The sequence below is a fragment of the Ictidomys tridecemlineatus genome, chromosome 10 (assembly GCF_052094955.1).
Source record: "Ictidomys tridecemlineatus isolate mIctTri1 chromosome 10, mIctTri1.hap1, whole genome shotgun sequence".
NCBI classification, from domain to species: domain Eukaryota; kingdom Metazoa; phylum Chordata; class Mammalia; order Rodentia; family Sciuridae; genus Ictidomys; species Ictidomys tridecemlineatus.
The window spans coordinates 32444670-32464529 of NC_135486.1; the positions used below are offsets into that span (position 1 = coordinate 32444670).

At 52.8% G+C, this 19860-nt stretch overlaps 1 protein-coding gene across 20 annotated transcripts in view; it reads right to left on the reverse strand.

Moving 5' to 3' along the window:
• Positions 1-19860, reverse strand: part of Plekha6 (pleckstrin homology domain containing A6) — a 142909-nt gene that overhangs the window by 8616 nt on the left and 114433 nt on the right. For 10 of the 20 annotated variants that reach the window (XM_078022645.1, XM_021729831.3, XM_078022643.1 and 7 more), the window contains 15 exons: positions 19264-19317; positions 15856-15936; positions 14773-14841; positions 13490-13570; positions 13067-13216; positions 12179-12274; positions 10602-10713; positions 9904-10043; positions 8838-8987; positions 7406-7535; positions 7117-7223; positions 2992-3168; positions 2169-2336; positions 1968-2101; positions 1343-1488 (listed from right to left, as the gene is read on the reverse strand). In XM_078022645.1, coding sequence (XP_077878771.1) covers positions 1343-1488; positions 1968-2101; positions 2169-2336; positions 2992-3168; positions 7117-7223; positions 7406-7535; positions 8838-8987; positions 9904-10043; positions 10602-10713; positions 12179-12274; positions 13067-13216; positions 13490-13570; positions 14773-14841; positions 15856-15936; positions 19264-19317 — 1795 coding nt within the window. The remainder of the gene's footprint in view (positions 1-1342; positions 1489-1967; positions 2102-2168; positions 2337-2991; positions 3169-7116; positions 7224-7405; positions 7536-8837; positions 8988-9903; positions 10044-10601; positions 10714-12178; positions 12275-13066; positions 13217-13489; positions 13571-14772; positions 14842-15855; positions 15937-19263; positions 19318-19860) is intronic. The other 10 variants (XM_078022647.1, XM_078022641.1, XM_078022651.1 and 7 more) reach the window with 8 other exon arrangements.

Sequence of the window (19860 nt, forward strand, 5' to 3'; positions counted from 1 at the left end):
TACAGCCTTGCTAAGTTGCTGAGGTTGACTTTGAACTTGTGACCCTCCTGCCTCAGCCTCCTGAGCTGCTGGGATTACGGGCATGTGCCACCACACCTGGCTCATCCAAACCTGACAGGCAGATTCTTCCTTAAGGCTTACTTAAACACCTTTTGCTGTGGCCTGAAACCCTCTGATTTCTGAAAATAGTCATATTTAAAATAATTAGAAAACCAACAAGTGGTTCCCATTTTGACGCCAGTGATTGCTATTTTCAATTCTCCCACCAGTGTCACTAACACCACTACCACTATCACGGCTACGACCGCTGGCTGGCATTTATTGAGTGCTAGGAGCCTGGCACACCTCGCTTCTGACCCTCATGCTGCCTGAACTGAGGTAGGCATTTTGATTTGGGTTTCACAGCTGAGGAAACAGCCTGGGAGCACCAGAATTGGAGCCTTTCTTAATCACCAACCGGAACCTCCCTCCTTGCCTCCGTGTCCCTTGCCACGATTCTCATCCGCTTATTTCCTGTGTCCTGCCCAGAATGCTGTAACGGTAGCCTGCACTGCAGTCCCACTCTCCTATACCAGTCATCTCAAGCCACAGCTCCCTCCTGACTGGGGTCTTCAAGGTTGGCTTTGTCTGGAAGGGGACAATCTCCAGTCTACGTGACTTGCTACTCTCTGTCCTCCACCTTTACCCTCCCATTCATACAGAACTGACTTCCTTCTTCAAAGCCTGATCACACCCTCATCTGTTCTGGGACACTGTCTGCAGCTAACCAAAAACTAATCCTGGTGACTTCGCCCCTATCACATCTAGCTGGGACCTTTGTAAGGGTGTGAAGTCACTTCCTCATCCTCACCTTTTCTTGGCAGGAAACTGGGTTTGGTCAGCAGCCAAGGAGGTGATTATATGACTTTCCACTCCTTGACTGCTTCTCTGTGTAAAAATTCTTCTGTTTTATTCTTCCTATTTGCATTTAGCAAGAACAGGCAGGGAAAGGATATGACGCTTTTCCCCCCCTACTGGCAAATACCTCTCCCATCAAGCTGCATTATCACTCCTCTCTGTGCCTTGACCTGACCTGCCCAGGCAGAATGGCCCCTGTGCTCCTCCTGGCCTCTGACCACTCCTCCATGAACTGGCTCAGAGGATCATCAGCAACGCCAGCCCCTTTCCACTCCCCTGGGCCTAGCACAGTACCTGGTGCTCAATAAATGCTCACCCTGACCTTGGGGAACATCTCCTTAGCCTCCTACCTCTGTCCCTGCCCCACTTGCGGCTCAGCACTTCCTCCCCTACACTTGGTCAGCTGGTCTCCCTGGTGGAGCGAGCGAGGCCCAGCCCCTCTCACCAGACAGCATGCGGCCCCTGCGGGAGGCCTCGGTCGCCAGGGCACAGGAGATTTCAATCCGCTTCTCCTGCTCCTGCAGCTGGCTCTCTGAGTCCTGGGGCACGTCCACAGAGTCCCCCTCGCCGACGGGCACCACGTTCTGCATACTGAAGAGGCACAGACACACAGACATGGAGGGAGGGACAGCATGGTCCAGTTGGCTTGGGGTGGCCTGCAGGCTGAGGTTGGCGGGCAGGGCCAGGGACCTTCCAGGATATATCCGGTGCCCAGCAAGGCTGTCCCTAGGAGTGAGTGAGTGGGACCCTGGCAAAACAGTTGGGACCCCTGCCTCGATGTTTTCAACTGAATTCAAAGGTTCAAGTGAACATTAGGGCAGCCTTGAAGGGGAAGAGAGGTCAGCAGAGGGCAACCCCTTCATGGTACGTGTGTGAGCCCCGCGGGCCTTTCGAGGGCCCCACAGCAGCATCCTGGCCCCTGCGAGATTCCCGAGTCCGGCCCGCTGCCTCGAGCCACGCTTCCATTTGCTCTACCCTGGGAGGCTCAGTGCCCCCGTGACATCTAGTGCCCCAGGTGTTCTCGGTGCCAGGGAGGGAGAGGCAGTGGAGCTCCACCCAGACCTGCTTACCTGGATTTGGCAATGAGCGTCTTGATCCTTTCCACCTTCTTCTGCTTCTCCTTCAACTCCTCGGGGCTCAGGGGAGTGTCGGGTTCCAGGTCAATGTACCGTTCAGGGATGAGGACTTTGTCTGGGGTGGAGAGCTGTGGAGATGCTGGGGTCACCCCTTTGATCTGCTCCCAGGGTCTCCCCGCTGGGGGCTCCACCCACCTCCTTATTGATGTCCACATCGTAGTGCTGGGGCTCCAGTTCCATTTTCCGAAGCCGGGCAATTTCCTCCCGGGGCGTCTCATAGGCCTGGCCACCAGGCTCCTCTGCCCGCAGGGCTGCCTCCAGGTTGGAGATGTCCACCTCGTGGATGCTGCGGTGACGGCGCACCTAGGGGACAGCCCTGTGGTGACCACCACTGCTACTTATGCCTCCAGGCAGCTCTAACCACACCTAGATCCTCACTGTCCTTGACCAGTGCACATTTGATCTGACTGCCACCCCATGGCTCCCACCGTCCTCCACTGCAGAGCCCTCTCCCTTCCCTTCTGTTTTCCCAAAGCCTGCCCACTGCAAGGTCTCATCCATATCTCTTGTCAATACTAGCCACTCCCAACCCTGCTGTCTCCTGTCTTCACATGCTGCACCCAATGTGTTAAAAGGCTTTGAATGAAACGACTTGATCTGTGAACTGCATTGCTACGGTGCCCGTCTTCAGGATGCCCAGCTCCATGCTAAGCACATAGAGGAGTCTCCAGAAATGTGCCCTAGTGGTGCCCTAGTGGTGGATTCTCCACTAGCTGAACTTTGCATAATTTATTTCAACAAAAATAATCATTTTTGTGCATTATTTTTTTTTTAAAGGTAAACAGGAAACATTCTGCCCTGTGGTGAGAAGCCTCCCCCCAGTTATCCCAGGAGCCTGGCTTGGGTTCTCCCAGCTTCCCCTCTCCCCAACCTTCCTGGCACAGGCTGGCCGTGGCCTGAGAGCTGGCAGTGTGGGTAGCTGCCAGGCTTGGGCCTGTGGGGGCAGGGAGCACAGTACCACTTTGTAGGCAGGTCGGGTGCTGGGCTCAGGGGCAGGGCTGGCTGGGAGCTGCAGGCTTCTCCGCTTCTCCTTCATGGAGCCACTCTGGTGTCTCCGCATGCGGTCGATCTGCTCCTCCACGCTCATCTTGACCTTGCCCTCACCTGGGAACACGGCACTCTTGGGGCGCTCCTGCTGCAGTGGGGAAATAAGGCTCGGACAGGTGCTTCACCTCCTGCCTGGGTTTCCCTTCTATGGGAAGCCTGACTACAGTGGGTTAAACAGTGGTCCCCAAAAGATAGGCCAGGCCGGGCCTGGTGGCACACACCTGTGATCCCAATGGCTTGGGAGACTGGTAAGTTCAAAGCTAGCCTCAGCCACTTATCGAGGCACTCAGAGACTCAGTGAGGCCCTGTCTCTAAATAAAATACAAAATAGGGCTGGGGATGTGGCTCAGTGGTGGAGTGCCACTGAGTTCAATTCCTAGTACCAAAAAAAAAAAAAAGACAGGAAGAAGTCCTAACCCCTGATACGTGAATATAACTTTACTTGAAGTATAAATCATTGTGAATCAGAGAAGCCCCATGTCCAGTAACAGGTGTCCTCATAAGAGACAGGAAAGAAGATGTCGCAGAGGAGAAGATGGGAAGATGGAGGCAGAGATCAGAGTGATGCGCCTCCCTGAGAAGAAATGCCAGGCACTGTCAGCAACACCCACAGGCCAGAAGAGAGGCCCAGAGCAGATTCTCTCTCGGAGCCTCCAGAAGGAACCAGTCCTAACCAGTCCTGCCAACACTTGATGTTGAACTTCACATAAATGAGAGAATAAATTTCTATTTTTTTAAAGTTTGTAAAATATTTTATATTTTTTCATGTGTTCTAATTAGTTGTACATGACAGACTGCATTCTGACACATCATACATAAACGGAGTATAACTTCTCGTTCGTCTGGTTGTCCATGATGTAGAGTTAAATTTCTATGGCTTTTTTCTCTCTTTTTTTAATGTTTTTATTTGTAGATGAACCCAATACCTTTATTTATTTATTTTTTATGTGTTGCTGAGGATCGAACCCAGTGCCTCACACCTGCTGGGCAAGTGCTCTGCCACTGAGCCCCAGCCCCAGCCCCTCCATGTTTTTTGTTTTTTTTTTTTTAAATGAATTTTTTAGTTCTCGGCGGACACAACATCTTTGTTGGTATGTGGTGCTGAGGATCGAACCCGGGCCGCACGCATGCCAGGCGAGCGCGCTACCGCTTGAGCCACATCCCCAGCCCACCTCCATGGTTTTAAGTCACCCAGTAAGTAGTAGTTTGCTCCTGGAGCCCTAGCAAATTAGCACAGATTTTAGGTGCAAGGAAATGGATGCTATTGTAAAAACAACAACAAGAAACTTAGAAATGGGATAATGGGTAGCAGCTGAACAAATTTTGAGGTGAATGATAGAAAAAGCCTAGTTTCCTTAAAGAGAGGACTGGTGCAAATAGGGACTTTGATGAAGATTCTGGTGAGGGTGTAGAAGAAAGGAAGAGAAGAGAAAGCTTCTGTGGTCTTTAGAGAATACAAGTTTCATCGTGAACAGAAAGTTGATAGAAACTGGAGGTTGAAGGTGCTTCTGGAGAAGTCTAGCAAGGAAATGAGGAACAAATTACTGGAAAGTAGAGGAAAGGACATCTTTGTTACAAAGTGGCAGGAACTCCGCTGATTTGTGTCCTGTTGTTGAGTGGAGAGCAGAACTTAGAAGTCATCCCCAGTAAAGTGGTGAGGGTGTGGCCTGATTCTCTTTGAACTTGTGATAAAAATGAGAGAGGAAAGAGATTAATTGGAGGAGGAGAGGTTAGGCCAAAAAAAACCCTGCACTTTATTATTTGGGAGGTTCTCAATTAAATTGGGGAAATTCCCTTTTGGAAAAGTATTGCCAAGGCAATCAGGGGCTGGGGCTGGGGCTCAGTGGCAAAATGCCTGCCTTGCACGTGTGAGGCACTGGGTTCGATCCTCAGCACCACATAAAAATAAAGATATTGTGTCCAGGTGTAACTAAAAAATATTAAAAAAGAAAGAAAGGAAGGAAGGAAGGAAGGAAGGAAGGAAGGCAGGCAATCAAAGATGTGTTTGGACAAGATTTAGCGGAATAGATTAGGTGTGGGACTCATGAATCCAATCCACCATCTCAGAAACCAGAATCAGAGATGGGATTGTCCAGAAAGGATCTGTAGAGTCTTCTAGCGGCATGGATCCCCTTGAAATACCTAGGAACCTACCTGTGCTTTTGAGAATGTTGTATCAGCAAACATACTGGCTAGTGGGTAATAAAAGAGAGAGAAAAGATGTGGGGGGATGTCAGATCTCTGGGATCCTACAGGCAGGAAATAGGCTAATAGAGTTCCTTGGCCACAAACTTGTGCCAAGAAAAAGGAAGAAGGAGCCAGGTGCGGCCCAGGCCCTGCGATCCCAGCACCTTGGGAGGCTAAGGCAGGAGGATTGCAAAGTTTGAGCCAGACTAGGCAACTTAGCAAAATACTGTCTCAAAATAAAAATAAGTAGGGCTAGGATGCAGATAGTGGTAGAGCACTCTGGGTTTAATCCCTAGATATCTCTCTCTCTCTCTCTCTCTCTCTGTCTCTCTCTCTCACACACACACATACACATACACACACACAGGAAGACTGACTCTAAAAGCAAACCAGAGGGGCAGGCCTAGCAGCAAGGGTGGGCAGAACCCTCATCAATACAGAGGGAAGGCTAGCGAGCCACAGATCATTCTCAGGCCTTAAAACCTAACAGGGGCAGGGAATGTAGCTTGATGACAGAGGGGGGGCCTATAGCATGCACAAGGCCCTGACTTTGATCCCTAGCACTGAAAAATACATGCACACTTACATACATACCTACTGGAATTTTCCTTGTTGGATTTCAGACTTACTTGGGACTAGTAATTCCTTTATTCCTTTTAATTTCTCCTTTTGGGGACAGGAATGACTACCTTTTACCTGTCCCATTATTTATTGTGTTTTGGAAGCTGATTGGCTTATTTCTAGTTTCACAAGAAGACAGGAATTTCGCCCCAAGATTGATCATATTATTGTGTTTCACACATACTTGATAATCAAGATGACTTAGATGATGAAATTGGGACTTCTGAGCTAATGATATTTAGATGAGATTCTAGACTTAGAGTTGATGCCATGAGTAGATATTTTTGGGGATATAGGAATGGAATGGATGGATTTTGTAAGTGGAATGGCATAAAACTTGGGAGTACAGTTGTTGAATAGTAGCCTTCCTAAAACATGCCTAAGCATTAACCCTCAATACGTGACTACGATCTTATTTGTTTGTTGTTGTTGTGGTACCGGGGGATTGAACTCGGAGGGGCTTAACCACTGAGTCCACATCCTCATCCTTTTTTAAACTATTTTATTTAGAGCCAGGGTCTCACTGAGTTGCTTAGGGTCTCACTAAGTTGCTGAGGCTGGCTTTGAACTCACGATCCTCCTACAACCTTATTTGGAAATAGATCTCTGCAGACATAATTAAGAATCTGAAGATGAGATCATTATAAATGAGGGTGAACCTTAAATCCAATGGTAGGTGTCCTTCTAAGATATAGAAAAAGAGACACTCAGAGGAGAAAGTGACATGGAGACAGAGGCTGGACTAATGTGTCCACAAGAGAAGGAAACGAAGGATTGCCAGGAGCCCCCACAAACTCAAGGAAGGGTGTGGAATGGACTTTTCCTTAGAGTGTCCAAGGAACTGACACCTTGACTGGAGACTCTGGCCTCCAAACTGAGAGAATACACTTGTCTTACACCACCCCATGTGCGGTTTTCAAATTCCCCGCAGCCCCAGGGAACAAATGCCCTGCCGTGGGTCAGCACATTTGACTGTGACCTCTGGTTTTTGCCACTTTTCCTCTATTTTATTTCACCAATGGCATGTGATAATTTTATTAGGAATCATATTTATTATGTCCATCTTCCCTGTCCCTTGACATGAATTCCTGAAGGGAATCTTGCTCTACACCTTTCTCCCCTAGCCCTAGATTTTTGGAACAGTAATGGAAGATGGTGGACGCTCACAGCCCTGGGCTCACAGACCAGCACAGACCCACACCAGCTCAGAGTCAGGTCATGGACTCACCCTGGAGGACAGTCCATTGGCGAGTCCATTGGCTGTTCTCCTCACCACCGCCGATGGGGCCACCTCTTCATCTGCAGGTGACTTTGTCCGAGGGGGTACAATGCCAACTGCAGGGAGGCAAGAGCAGCCCATGGGCCTCGTGCCGAGCAGGAAGGCAGGGAGGCTCAGTCTCACTCGAAGCAGGCTACAGGCCCAGCTGGGTGAGCGCTCTCTTCAGGTCTAAATGAGCCTCCAGGGCTCCTCTCCCACCCTTAGCCTTACCTCTGGGGGAAGATGTCCCAGAAAGTACCTTTGTTGAGAGCTGCCTGCTTCTCTGCCTCCACCTCTTGTCTGGTGGGCACAAGGCTGATATCTCTGGGGGTGTCCAGGGGTGACGTTTGGTGAGGGTCTTTCTTGCTCTGCTCATAGCCTGCCTTGGGCTGGGGAGAAAGAACGAGAAGGTGGTTGATAACAGAGTGGCTGCTGGGAATTTGGCTCCCAGTGACGCTTCTTTATTTTGCAATGACTGGAGCTCAAACTCTTAAAGACACAGGGAACAGGGAGATATGTGTGCCAGTTGGGGAGTGGCCATGACGCACCGGAGATTCCTCCCCGTGCATTTCAGGCTGATAAACCTGGGGCCATCTTGGGGAATAAGCACTTAGGGCCTCCAAATGGGCTTATTAGGGTGCACAGAGAGGCCCTCAAACTGACCAGTTGTCATGACAAGTTCTAAGCAGCACAGATTTGCTGTGAGCCAGGGTCAAGGTAAGGCCACAGGAGGGGGCTGCAAAGCCTAGGGTCTCTGAGGAATCTGAAGATTCCACTTAAGACTGTGGCACACAGAACCCAGCGGGCCTGGGTACTGGGATTCTGGGGGAAGGAAAGGGGCATTAGTTATGGGCTCACAGAATCATGAGGCTAGAAGGGACCTCGGATATCATCTGAGCCACCTCCTCCCATTGTTCAGTGAATAATCCAAGTCTCAGTGAGTAGAATTTGGAAAGACCAGGCTAAGGGTCAGAGACCTCAGCTCTAGCCCAACTGGAGAGCATGGGAAAGATCCATCCCCTTTCTTTGCCCGTCAAATACAGGTAACATTACCTGCTTCGTGCACCTCACTGTGAACTCTCAAGAGTTACACGAATTACACGGAGCTGAGCTTAGATGAGCACATGGATTTCCAATTTTAGGCACAGATGTCTTACCACATGACCTCTTCCAAGCCTAATGCCCATCTCCTGGATCTTGGCTAGGAATCCAGGTGAGAGAAGAGGCCCAATCAGGGGAGAAGAGGGCCCGCCTAGGAGCTCAGACCCAAAGAAGACAAGATGTGACAGAGGCAGAAAGGAAACACAAAAGGCTGGCTCTGAGTGGACAGGGACTGAAATGGCACTGGGGGGTGAATGTTGCTCAATTTCCTTTGGTGGGTCGTGTTGGTAGGGAGTGGGGCATGATGGCATCAGCGTTGACAACCTTTGTTGCCTGTGAGCCTGGGGTCAGAGTGGGGCAGCACCTCATTTCCCCACCGTCCACAGAGAACAAAAAGGGGAAAGGTGACCTGTGACTCTCAAGATCTTTTCATTATCCCAGAGTCCAATGGGGTAGGGCCTAGTGGTAATTGAGCTTTGGAAAAATGAGTGAGGAAAACAATCCTAGGGCCTTGCATTGACCCCTGGCCTTGGCCCTTTGCCCTGTTCTCCCCTGTCCCCACCCCTCCAGAACCCAAGGGTGCTGGGTACCTGACCCCTGGCTGTCTCGCCACTGCGGTGCCAGGAAGGGGAGTTGGGGTATGGCCAGAAGCGGCTCTCGCTAGGGAGTGGAGGGACGGTGGGAGGAGACTCCAGGGGAACGTAGGCTTTGGGGAGGGGAGGCCGAGGTGGGCCAGGTTCCTGTGTCAGAGAAGCCAGAGCATTAGGAGGAGCAAGAGCAGCCACTGTGAGAGCAGGAGAGAAGAGCATTAGCAAGAGCCAGACATTAATCATTACAGGAAATGCAGGATGGGCCCAGGACGTGGGGAATCCCTCCCCGGGGCCTAGAGAGAGCGCCAGCTCCACAGCGGAAGCTCCACCTGGCCTCCACCTGGCCTTCATGGCTCTCCTCAACGGAGCCCCCACCCGCCCGCCACTCCCCTGACTCCCACTGTTTCTCCAGAGCTCTCCCCTCACTCCCCTCCCTTTGCTTCCGCCATCTCTCCTGCCACAACACCTCTTCCTTGTCCCTCTACCTGTCCAAACACTCACTGGCCCAGTGAAGTGCCACCTGCCTTTGGTTCCCTCCTTTCCTTTGGAGTATTCAGGGCATTTACGGTCTGAACCCCAGGGCTCAATACCAAGACCACACCGCCCTGTTTGCTAACTGAGTGTCTGTCCCTGCTGGATGCTGGGCTCCCCGAGTGAAGTGAGGGAACCTGGGTCATCATGAGTGTCTTCCCGAGAGGGCTGATCCCACCCCTGCTGCCCAGAGCTCTCATGAGCACCTGCTGACTGACCAGGAAACTGCTTCCCACACCGAACCTGCACCTGGCCACCCCCAGAACACTCCCAGGTCTGCCTGCTGGTCAAGGGCAGGGGATGGTTGCTAACTATCCTGGTGCTCAGGAAGCCCAAAGGGGGCTGAGAAGGAAATGAGAGCAGATGCAGAGGAAGGCCACACGACCAGCTGTGAGAGGGACCCCCTGAGAGAAGGGCCAAAGCACTGGGACCGGAGCCTCTGCGGAAGAGATGGGCACCGACTTCGGGCGACTTGGGGAAAATGAGGATGTCCCCTCCCTCCCCTGCCTACCTGTGCTCCGCCTCTTCAGCTTACCTCATTGGACCCCGGCTTGGTGGGGGACCCCTGAGAGCCAGACACCAGTGAAAAGGGGCTCAGGGGGCTGGTGAGGCTGGCAGAACTGAGAGGGCTGGCTGGGCTGTTGGAGCTGTAGGTGGCTGAAGGGCCGAGTCCTCCTGGGGGGGAAACGGAAGGGGAGAGAGGTGAGGCATGGAGCAGAGGCGGGGCCCGCTGTGCACATGGGGGATGAGGGAGGAGGAGGGAGACCCGAGACTGAGATGGGAGAGGGAGGACCATCCAGCCCTGCTGCAAGAGACTCACTAGAGGTGGCTGGGGTCACAGGCTGGCTGTCAAGAGGGACCCTGATCAAGGGGGTGGTAGATGGAGCTGTCACTGTGGCCTCCAAGGTGTCAAAAAAGCCAGCCTGAGGGCCCAGGGCTCAAAGAAAGCACTAGGGGAGAGGTCACCAGTGGGCCCAGGTGTGGTCAGGAGGCTCAGGGGTGCTTTGACCTTTCCTGGGGAGGACTGTAGGGCATCTGGGTCGGCAGGGTCTCTGAGTGGTCTACCTGGGGGATAAGGGAGCCCAGCCTACCACCCTAGGATTCAGGGGAAGATTCTGGGACCCTGAGAAGGTCCCCGCTGGCTCTGAGCAGAGAGTGAGCTGGCAGGTGTGAGATGGAGGCCAGAATCGCTGGAGCACTTCTAGAGAAGCACGAGGCCCAGGGGGCTCCCACCTCTGTGTTTGGCGGTATCCGTGCCCCGGGAAGGGTTATTCTTCCGCAGCCCCTCCATCACATCCTGGATCCTCCAGATCTCCTTCTGGATTTGCCGGTTGAGCACCTCATTCTGAAACAATTGCAGAGTGGGTCAAAGGACATAGCTCTAAGGGGTGTCTGTCCCTGCCCTCATCCCTAGCCCAGAGCCCTGGACCAGCACCTCTCTGGACTCACAGGAGGCAGCGGCCGCCCTGCCTGCATGGGCATGTACACACAGCCTCTCCAGCATGGGCCTCCTTCTCATGGGGAGCCTTTGATTCTTTGGCTTGTGTGAAACTGTGTCCCCAGAATTGCCAGAGCCTCAGAACCAAGAGTGACAATCGACCCTTCTGGGTTCCCCCATGGCGCATCAGGTGGTCTGAGAGCGATGCCCCCGTATGTGGTAGCCTGTTTTCTGGGTGTTTTTCTTCACCTCCGAACAGTCCTAACGCACCCTACAGCCATGGAGCACCCTCAGCGCAGTTGTACTGCGGAAGACGACAGCACTCTTCACGCCGCATCACCTAGTACCAGGCGCCACGCCCAGGGCTTTGCACGTACCAGCTCATTCTGGTGGCACAACAGCTCTACATGGTGAGGGCGGCATTGCCCCATTTCAGAGATGAGGGGACTTGCGCCCAGGACCATGTGGAGTGTAAGTGACATGCCCACCATTTGCATGTGGATCCACTTGATCAGAAGCTGACCGAATCCCTGCTCCATTTCCTAAAACGTGCGTGTTCAGAGTGTGGCTTGCCCACAGGATGTGGGAGGACCTGGCTCTTCCCATCGCCCTGCCCAGTCAGTGGGAGGGCAGCAGAGGTGAGTTTTGTTACCAGAAGGAAAATGGGGGAAACCAGAGTGTTAACTACATCAGGGGAACAGGGCTGGTAAAACTAGCTGGAGAAGAGGCAGGGCCTGGACAGAAAAAAGACAGGAAGCAGAGAACAAGAACTCCTCAAGGTCACTTGTCTGTCCTTCTGCCTGCAGGTTGGCTGTTTCCAACCAGGCCAGGCAGGAAAGCCTCATTCCTACGTAAACTCCTGCATAGGTCACTCCTGTTCTGTCCACTCTTCTTCTTCTTCTTCTTCTCTCTCTCTCTTTTTACATTTTATTTTAAAACAGTCTCTCACAAAGTTGCTGAGGCTGGCTTTGAACTCACGAGCCTCCTCTTCCTTAGCCTCCCAAATCACTGGGATTACAGGTGTGCACCACTGAGCCTGGCTTCTGGCCACTCTTCCGACAGCATGGGAGATATTTCTATGTCTGTGTTTTAAATCCTTTGTCACAGAACACTCTAGATCTGACCTAAGTCTCCATGCTTTGGCATTAGCTCCTTTCCCTAGGAGTTGGTGGGAATAAAGAAGAAACCCACATTATGTTCACCCCGAAACTCAAGAGTCTGTTACAAGTGGTCTTTAGTTTCAGGACCAGCTCCTTAAGTCTCTGAAGTCACTGAAGAGAGAAAGGAGACAGCATGGGTCTCTTCTGCCCAAAAGGACCACGGAAGACCTAGCGCGCATCCCAGCCCTGTCTGCTCAGGGGCCCTTCTTCACCTGGATGTCCAGGTTGAGCTGCTCCCACAGGTCATCGTGCAGGGCAGAGACCTCGGACTCGAGGTTCTCGTACTCCACGGTGCTGTTAGCCAGCGCCTGTAAGACAGAGGGGGTGGGCTGAGAAACGGCCTCCGTCAAGGCCTCCCTCCTTGCCCTGTGACAGGACCAGGGTACCTGAAGTCTGAGGCCTGGGTAGGGGGACACAGAGGAACAGAAGGCGAGGGGCACAAGGCAGAGACATTTTGATGACAGCCAACACTAGCCTTACAAGAGGGACTGGGGCACATCCCATTGTGGAAAGAAACAAAGCTGATCCTTCTAGGCATGTGGCCAGGCAGAGAGGGGCTGATCACTTCTGTACTCTCCTCTTCTTCGCCCATTGGGGGACCAGGAGTGGTGGGCAAAGAGGAAAAGGCCTGGGAGAGGGTGTCCGTTCCCTGGAACTTAGACACACTCCTCTTTTCTGGGCCACGTTTGCCTGGGGCCTTTGCTGCTGCTTCTCAAAGTCATCATTATCCAAACAGCCTGTGCTGGAGGCTCTACCCTGTACGCACTGGGAGAGGACCGGACCACAGCCAATCCTCCAGTGCTGCTTCTCCAAGCCAGAAAACAGAAGTAGGCAGCAGAGGCATTGGAGCAACCAAGGAAATGATCAACCCTCCACTTGAGGTTGTCCTGAAGGAATTCAGGTATGGCTACGGCTGATGGGAAATAAATTCCTTTTCTAGGTGGAAACTATGGAATGAATGGACTGGTATACTTGTTGCAAGGCAGAGTCAGGGTCTTTGCTAATGCCCCTCTTGGGTGGGAGCAATTGAATTTTGCCCTCCAAGGGTTAGGGTAGCACAGATGGATGGTGAGGGGCACCAGACCCCACTCCCAGGTTACCGTGGTCGCCTGAGACAGATCCACCCGGATGTTGATCAGCTGGTTCTGCAGCGATTCCTTCTTGTGCAGTAGCTTCTCAGGATAGGCGGGCTGGCTCCCAAACATCTCCAGCTCCTGGTGGGTCCCCATCAAGGCACTTTCCAGGCTCTCCTGAAGAAGGTGGGAGAGTGACATCAGCTACCCCGATAGCTCCTTTCTGGGGTCTGAACAGCAGAGGCCTAAGCCCTGGCCACTCAACCAGGCAGCTTAGCAGAGGTTGCCTTCCCCCTGGGTATGGTCCCTAGAAGGAGACCCTCAGTGGTTCCAGGAATGAGTGGGACAGGAGTGTAAAGAAGGACAAAGCTTCACCAGCTCAGCAAGGACGGAGACAGCAAACCAAAGTTCCAACCCGCCGTCCCCTCTCCAGGCCACCCAGGCTCTTACCTTTTCTGCTCGGAGCTGCTGCACCAGCCGGTCCTGCTCCCTCACCACCTTGTTCTGCTCACACAACTTGCCCAGCAGCTTCTGGGGGCCCAGAGTAGGGGGAGGGGAGGGAGAAAGAAGGGGATGAAGGACACGATTTGATGGGGACCTGGGAACTGGGCTGGCAGGGCCTGGCCTCTGGATACCGCCTCCTTTCCCCTGCTGAGGAACCCTGAGCCTTTGCCTCAACCTCGAAGGCTTCAGGAAGAGGAGGGTCTCCATGTTGGAAGGGGAGATGTACTTATTCTCTGAGGAAGAGGGTCAGGTTGCAGGGGGCTGGGAGGCCCGAGAGCCCCATTTTAGATGCCCACACCCCCATTTTCCAGCAGGAGAGCAATTCAGAGGAGACTGTGGCTTCACCTCCCCAGCAGGATGGGAAGGGCAGGCAGGTGTGGGCGTAAGCAGTCTGAGAGAAAGCAGTGCCGTGTCAACTGGCCCCTCAGTCCCACGGGAAGCCCCTGCTCTCTCATCCTGAGACCCTGGGGCCCCTGTGAGCTCTGACCCTTGCCTGGCTGGAACCTCTCCTGGGTCCACTGCTCAGATCCCCTGCCTGAGCAGGGCCAGCAGCGTAGAGACAAGTTGGGCTAAATCCCTTTTCTGGAAAGACTTGTGCTCTCCACATCCACTTAGGCCACTCATCGGATCCCTTCCTCTGAGCCAAATCTTGCCCTCTGGGCCTTTGAACTTCAAGGCCCAGCTCCCAGCTACCTGTCGTGCCCCTGACCTACCACCTCAGATGGCCTCACATCCCCCATGTCTGAGGAAACTCTTATTGGTCCTTTCAGTCACTGAATCCCTATTGTCACCTCCTGCGGCCTGGTGTCTCCAACCGCCTGAAGCCCCCTGAGGGCCAGAGCAGGTGTCTTCTTTCTAGTTACCTGTCGGGGCTAGCGCCTTGCTGGGCCCAGAGCAGACTGACTGACATAACTCTCAACAAGGCCTGCTGGCCTGCTCCCAGCAGGTCCCATGCTGCTGACCAGCGGGCCTGGAGCTCAGCGGGGGAAATGCATGGCGCCCACATGGGAGGGAAGGGGGAGTCAGTGGTAAGATCTAGAAGAGAAGGGGGATGAGGAGGCAGGTCGAACGCTGTGTTTGTAGCGAGGGAGGACATGAGTCAAATGTATGAGGAGCCACCAGGAGGAGCAAGAGATGGACGGAGAAAAAGCCCCAGAGAGGAAGGAGGATGAGGACGAGAGCAGGAGGTGGCTGCAGTGGACAGAGGGAGCAGGGAGAGCTGCCCTTACATCCGTGTCTTGCTCGTTTAACTTGAAGGTGTGGAGGCCGTCCCGGAACACTTCTGGGTACGGAGGGACCTGCAGGAACACGAGGTGGTTACTGCAGCAGGGTTGGCTGAAGGCACGCAGGCTGACACCACAATCCTGCTCCGTTCCTGCCACACACTGTGGTCCGTCACCTCGGGTGGCTTCCGTTCTGGGGCTCTGAGCTAATTCTCTGTCCCCTGGCTGGGGAGCCTGTGATGGCACAGTCTAGACTCATCCCAGTTGTCCTTGGCTGACTCTGGAGAGACCAGACATCTGCTGGACTCAGACTCTGCGACTGCTCTGCCCTCAGCTCTGGGATTCGCTGCCGTGGGTGCGACAGGGCTCCCAGTAGCTGGCTAGTAACAACCCTCCGCTGTGTGTGGCGACAGGACGGGCAGCATGGTGGGAATGAACACTGGGAACACTTTAGAACGGTTACCCCAGGGCTGGGGATAGAGCTCAGTTGGTAGAGTGCGTGCCTCACATGCACAAGGCCCTGGGTTTGATCCCCAGCACCACACACACAAAAAAAATAATAATAAAATAAAATAAAAAAAGAATTGTTACCCTAGTACTGAACACTAATCACAGGCCTTGACTGGCAAGAATCTAGAAGCCTCTCTGGATTCAGCTAATACCGCTCAGCCTTGATGACATGGCAGGTGACTACAGCACAGTCCATGCACCTCTGGTATCGGATGGTCCCACGTTATGCCCCTCACACCCTGAACCCCAACGACGTCTGTCAGGAAGACAGTAAACACGAATCGGGAGTCATGGATACTGAAAAGCAGGCTTGCAGTCCCCAGCATGGCATGGGATGTCAGTGCTGGCTAATCGGATGGTTTGGGAAATGGGCTTGGGTTCACCCATGAACGTGAAGAATGGAGGTGACACAGTGCAGCTAAGGAGGAAGAGCAGGCTGAGCCTGTCTCCGGGGGGGATGAGGCCCGGCAGATGAGCAGTCTGGGCAGAATGAGCCTCATCCCAGGTGGGACGACCCGACCATGCACAAGCAGCTGAGATGGCATTGACAGGGACCATGCTGCCAGGCAGAGGTCTTACTTGCATGAAGAGTTGGGCCCTGGGGGAGGAGTTCTCCACCATGCGGTTCACCATACTGATGAGAGTCTCGCTCTCACTCATCTGCAGCAGAGGAAGGAATGGACGGATGGTTCACACTCAGACCCGCGGAGGTAGCTCCCCGCGTCCCCTGCACGTGTTCCAGGAAACAGGGAAGGAAAGCTGCTCTCGGGCCTCCAGCACCTGCGCTTGGCCTCGGCACCGCTGGGAAACCGCTGGGCCTTCGCTCGCAGCACAGAATACGCCCGGGCCCAGAGACTCTGCCCTGGGATGCCTGACTGCTGTGGGTCTCATCCACACTGGCCAAGACTATCGTCTCCTTCCCAATTCTCACACTGCTTTGCACAAACATCACATGGTTGGAAAGGCTGACCTCCCCAGGTCTGCACTAAACCACACAAACTAAGACAGACACACGGTGGAACGCACCCTGCTGAGTGGCCTTTGCCAACGCACGGGCCAGGGTCCCCTGCTCCCTCCCCTCCCGGGCTCTAGCGTGGAAGGACTGCTCAACACGGTTTCCAGAGCTGGGCTGGCAGCATCCAAGAGGAGCTGGGATGGCACTGGGAGCAACTAAGGAGGCCGAGACAAGCGAGCCATGTTAAAGGGACACCAGGAACCAGAACGCTGCTTTCCACCACATCATCTTTCACAGTTCAAGGATCATAAGGAACTTTGGGGTGGGGCATTGATTGCCAAATGAATAAGAGAGAGACAGAGCGGGGAGGAGGAAGGAAGGGAAGGAGAAGGGAGGGAAGAAGGGAGGACGGGCCAACCACATCAATCAGAGATGCCATCATTTCCCCACTGGTTCCAGCATGAGAAGATCAAAAATGAGCCGGTCAGGGAATGTCCTTGGCTGTGTCCCTTTAACTCTGCTGTTCCGCAGCAGAGATGGGAGGAGACAAAGGGAAATGAGCAAGAAAAGCTTTTGGGGAGAGAAAGTGAATGAGGAGGACAGCCACAGTAGGAAAGATCTTCTGGGGTCCCGGGTTTTCTCTACGGCCTCCCCAATCTTGGTGAGACCCACCGTCTTTTCTTCCTCTTACCCTTTTAAGCGAGAGCTGAAACACAGCCTTGCCTCTGCACCCTACAGGTGGAAGGCACCCGCTGCTCAACTGCAGGAGCTGTAGTCACTTCAGCCCTTTTCTAGGATCTAGTTTTTCTGCCCCTTTAGCCCAGTTGGAAACTTTCCCTGTGGCATCAAGTGGGACTTAAAAGACCTGGAATATGAGGTTGAGTCCTTGCAAGAGTTAAAAGTCGACAGGAGGTCAACCACATCTTCTCTAAAAAGATCCAAACTCTAGTCTATCCCTCTCTTCCTGAAGACCCAGAGGTGTGCACACAGTGGATCTACCAATGTGTCAGGCTCAGAGGCCAAGGGAGGCCAAGGCTCTTCCTGGACACTCACTGACCTCAGTCCTTCCCCAAAAGTGGGTCTAAAGCATTGGTGGCAAGAAGCAGAGGTCCTCCTGCTGGCCTGCTCCCCCTGGTGCTGTGGCTTTGGGAATCTTTGAGCTCACGAGGGCCTCTCCTCTAGGAGGATCCCGTGGGCTAACTCTGTGTACAATGTTGGAGAGATTTTATGAGAAAGCAACAGACCCTGTGCCCAATGCAGAGTTAGTGCTGCATTTTGGTAGAACATGAAATAATAGCAGCATTTAATGATTAAGAGACTAAGAACCCAGAGAGACTAAGTGACATTTCTAAGGTTTAAAGAAAAAGGCTTGTAAATGGCAGACCTGGGACTAGTGGACTAGCATTTGGTTACATGTGGACTCTCCTTATCCCACAAGATGCCTCTCGGGAATATTACCCTCCATCCAGGAAGGGGTCCTCTTCGAAGGTTATTTATAGCCCAATAGTCCAGACCCTCTTTTCAAGGGCTAAAGCCTCCAGAAGAAGACCCTGATCCTGCACTGAGTGTGTGGACAGCCAGGCCTGTGGATGGGCTAGGGAGCCAACCAGACGGACACTTTCCACTGGGAGGATTCCATGCTTCCCAGCCCTGCTCTTAGGGACAACGTGAGACCAGTTCCCACATGGACAGGAATGCTCACGGTGCAAGCACTGCATACCGCTTATCGAACAAGAACTCAAGGTCCTTGGGGGCCAGGATCAGGTCCTGCTGACCAAATTATGGCTATCAGTGCTTCCCAGTGAAAAGCTCTTCTAGGATAGAAGATCACCACATCATGACGTGGAGGCCCTGTGAGATGGTGGGTGACAGGGCTTGTGACTAGAAGAACATACAGCTCTGATTTCAAGTTTATTGTTCTTTCTGCAACTCGAAGAGCTTAAAATTCTTCTGATGAGATATGTCTCTAGCTTTTTTTTTTTTTTAAGTTAGATGTTACCCTCAGCTATAAACTGGGTTAAAACCTCAGAGCCATATTCAAGCTCTGATGTGTGTCTTTGGCACATTATTTAACCTCTCTGTGCCTCATCGCCCTGCCTGCAAAATGGGGATAAATAACAGTACTCATCTTGTAGGATTATCATAAAGAGTAAATGGGTTGGGATCTATTTTGCTTAGAACAGTAAGACACGGAGGAGGCCTTCCATTATGGTGACTGCTGCCATCATTATTATCCCTGTTATCATTCCACCCCAGGTTGCCTCCACAGGACAATGGTGTGCAGTTCCCGTGGTGGGTAGCACAGATCTGAACATAGAGGATGTGCTCACAGAAATGCCAGCGTGTTCACCTGGAGTCTACTTGCCCTGAGGGAACATCAGCCCTCTTGGCCTCAATGGGCAATGCAGCCAAGGGTGAGAGCCAGGAGCTGGGAGCCCAGGCAGTCAACTGCCTGGGTCTCGTGGGGACACTTATTAGCTGTTCAGCTTGCTCACTTGTCAAACTGAGTTGATTATATTGCCTCAGTGTCTACAGCCTGAATTCTCACAACCGTGGGCTGTGTATGCAAAAGAGCAATGCCGAAAAAAATTGCAGATGTACTGAATGGATATGATTTTCTAAGTTATTCTAAGGCAGGTCTATAGGCCTCGGTTTAAATTATTAGCATCTCAGGCTCAAACCCAGAGCCGCATCCTATCTCTGTGACTCCCTCTTCTCTCCAGCAGAAATGCAAATTCCCAACCTGCCTCCTGGGAGGCAGTTCCATCTGGGCTGATTGGAGAAATATGAGGTGGCATTAATTATTCATGTGCCCATTTATTATTATGCTTCTTTCCACCAGAAACCCCCAGGTGTCCTACGGGGCTTTGAGGAGGAGGGGTGTGAAGGAATAAACTAAAATATAAGCCACTTTGTTGTGTCCTGGTTGCACCAACAAAGGTTGTCAAATGGCAGGAGGGTGAGGAGGGGGGAGGAGCGGGGAGACAGGACAAGAGGACAGTGGAATGGTGAGGGGCACCAGCTCTGCCTACCTGCTGGTCCAAATATTCTAGGTTTCTTTGCAACTGAAGGTCTAAAAGTTCATCCTACCCGGAGCCCGAGGCCAAAGGGCCAGTCAGCAACACAAACAAACAGGAACACACGAAAGAAAACGATAAAAAAAGAAGCAAAGCTGTTAAGAGTTAGCTGGGCAAGGACAAGGGAAATCCTCTCTCTCTTGGCCCTGGAGGAGTTCTGGGGAGGAGCTGAGGTTGCAGGCGGGCACAGGAGGGACACGCTCCTGGCCCAGGCTCCACCATCTCTCCTGGGTCTGTCTTGCCTTCCCTGGGACAGTGAAGCACCACTAAAGCCACCTAATCAGCACTTCTTAGCAACAGCTTCTGGGTTTTCTGGAAAAACTGGTTGTTTCTGGAGGGGGATGCCTGCGGTGGGTCAAGGCTCTAGAGTTTGCATAGTGGAGTAAGAACGGCCAAGCTCCACCACCCGGCCTCCTGGTACAGGAGGTCATGCCTATTGGACCCTGGGGTTCTCCCCAACCCGCCCAAGTAGATCAACTGCATCTAGTCCTCCAGGTGGAGGCAGAAATTCTCAAAGGAACACATTTTTCTATGCAAGTAGAAAAAAGGAGA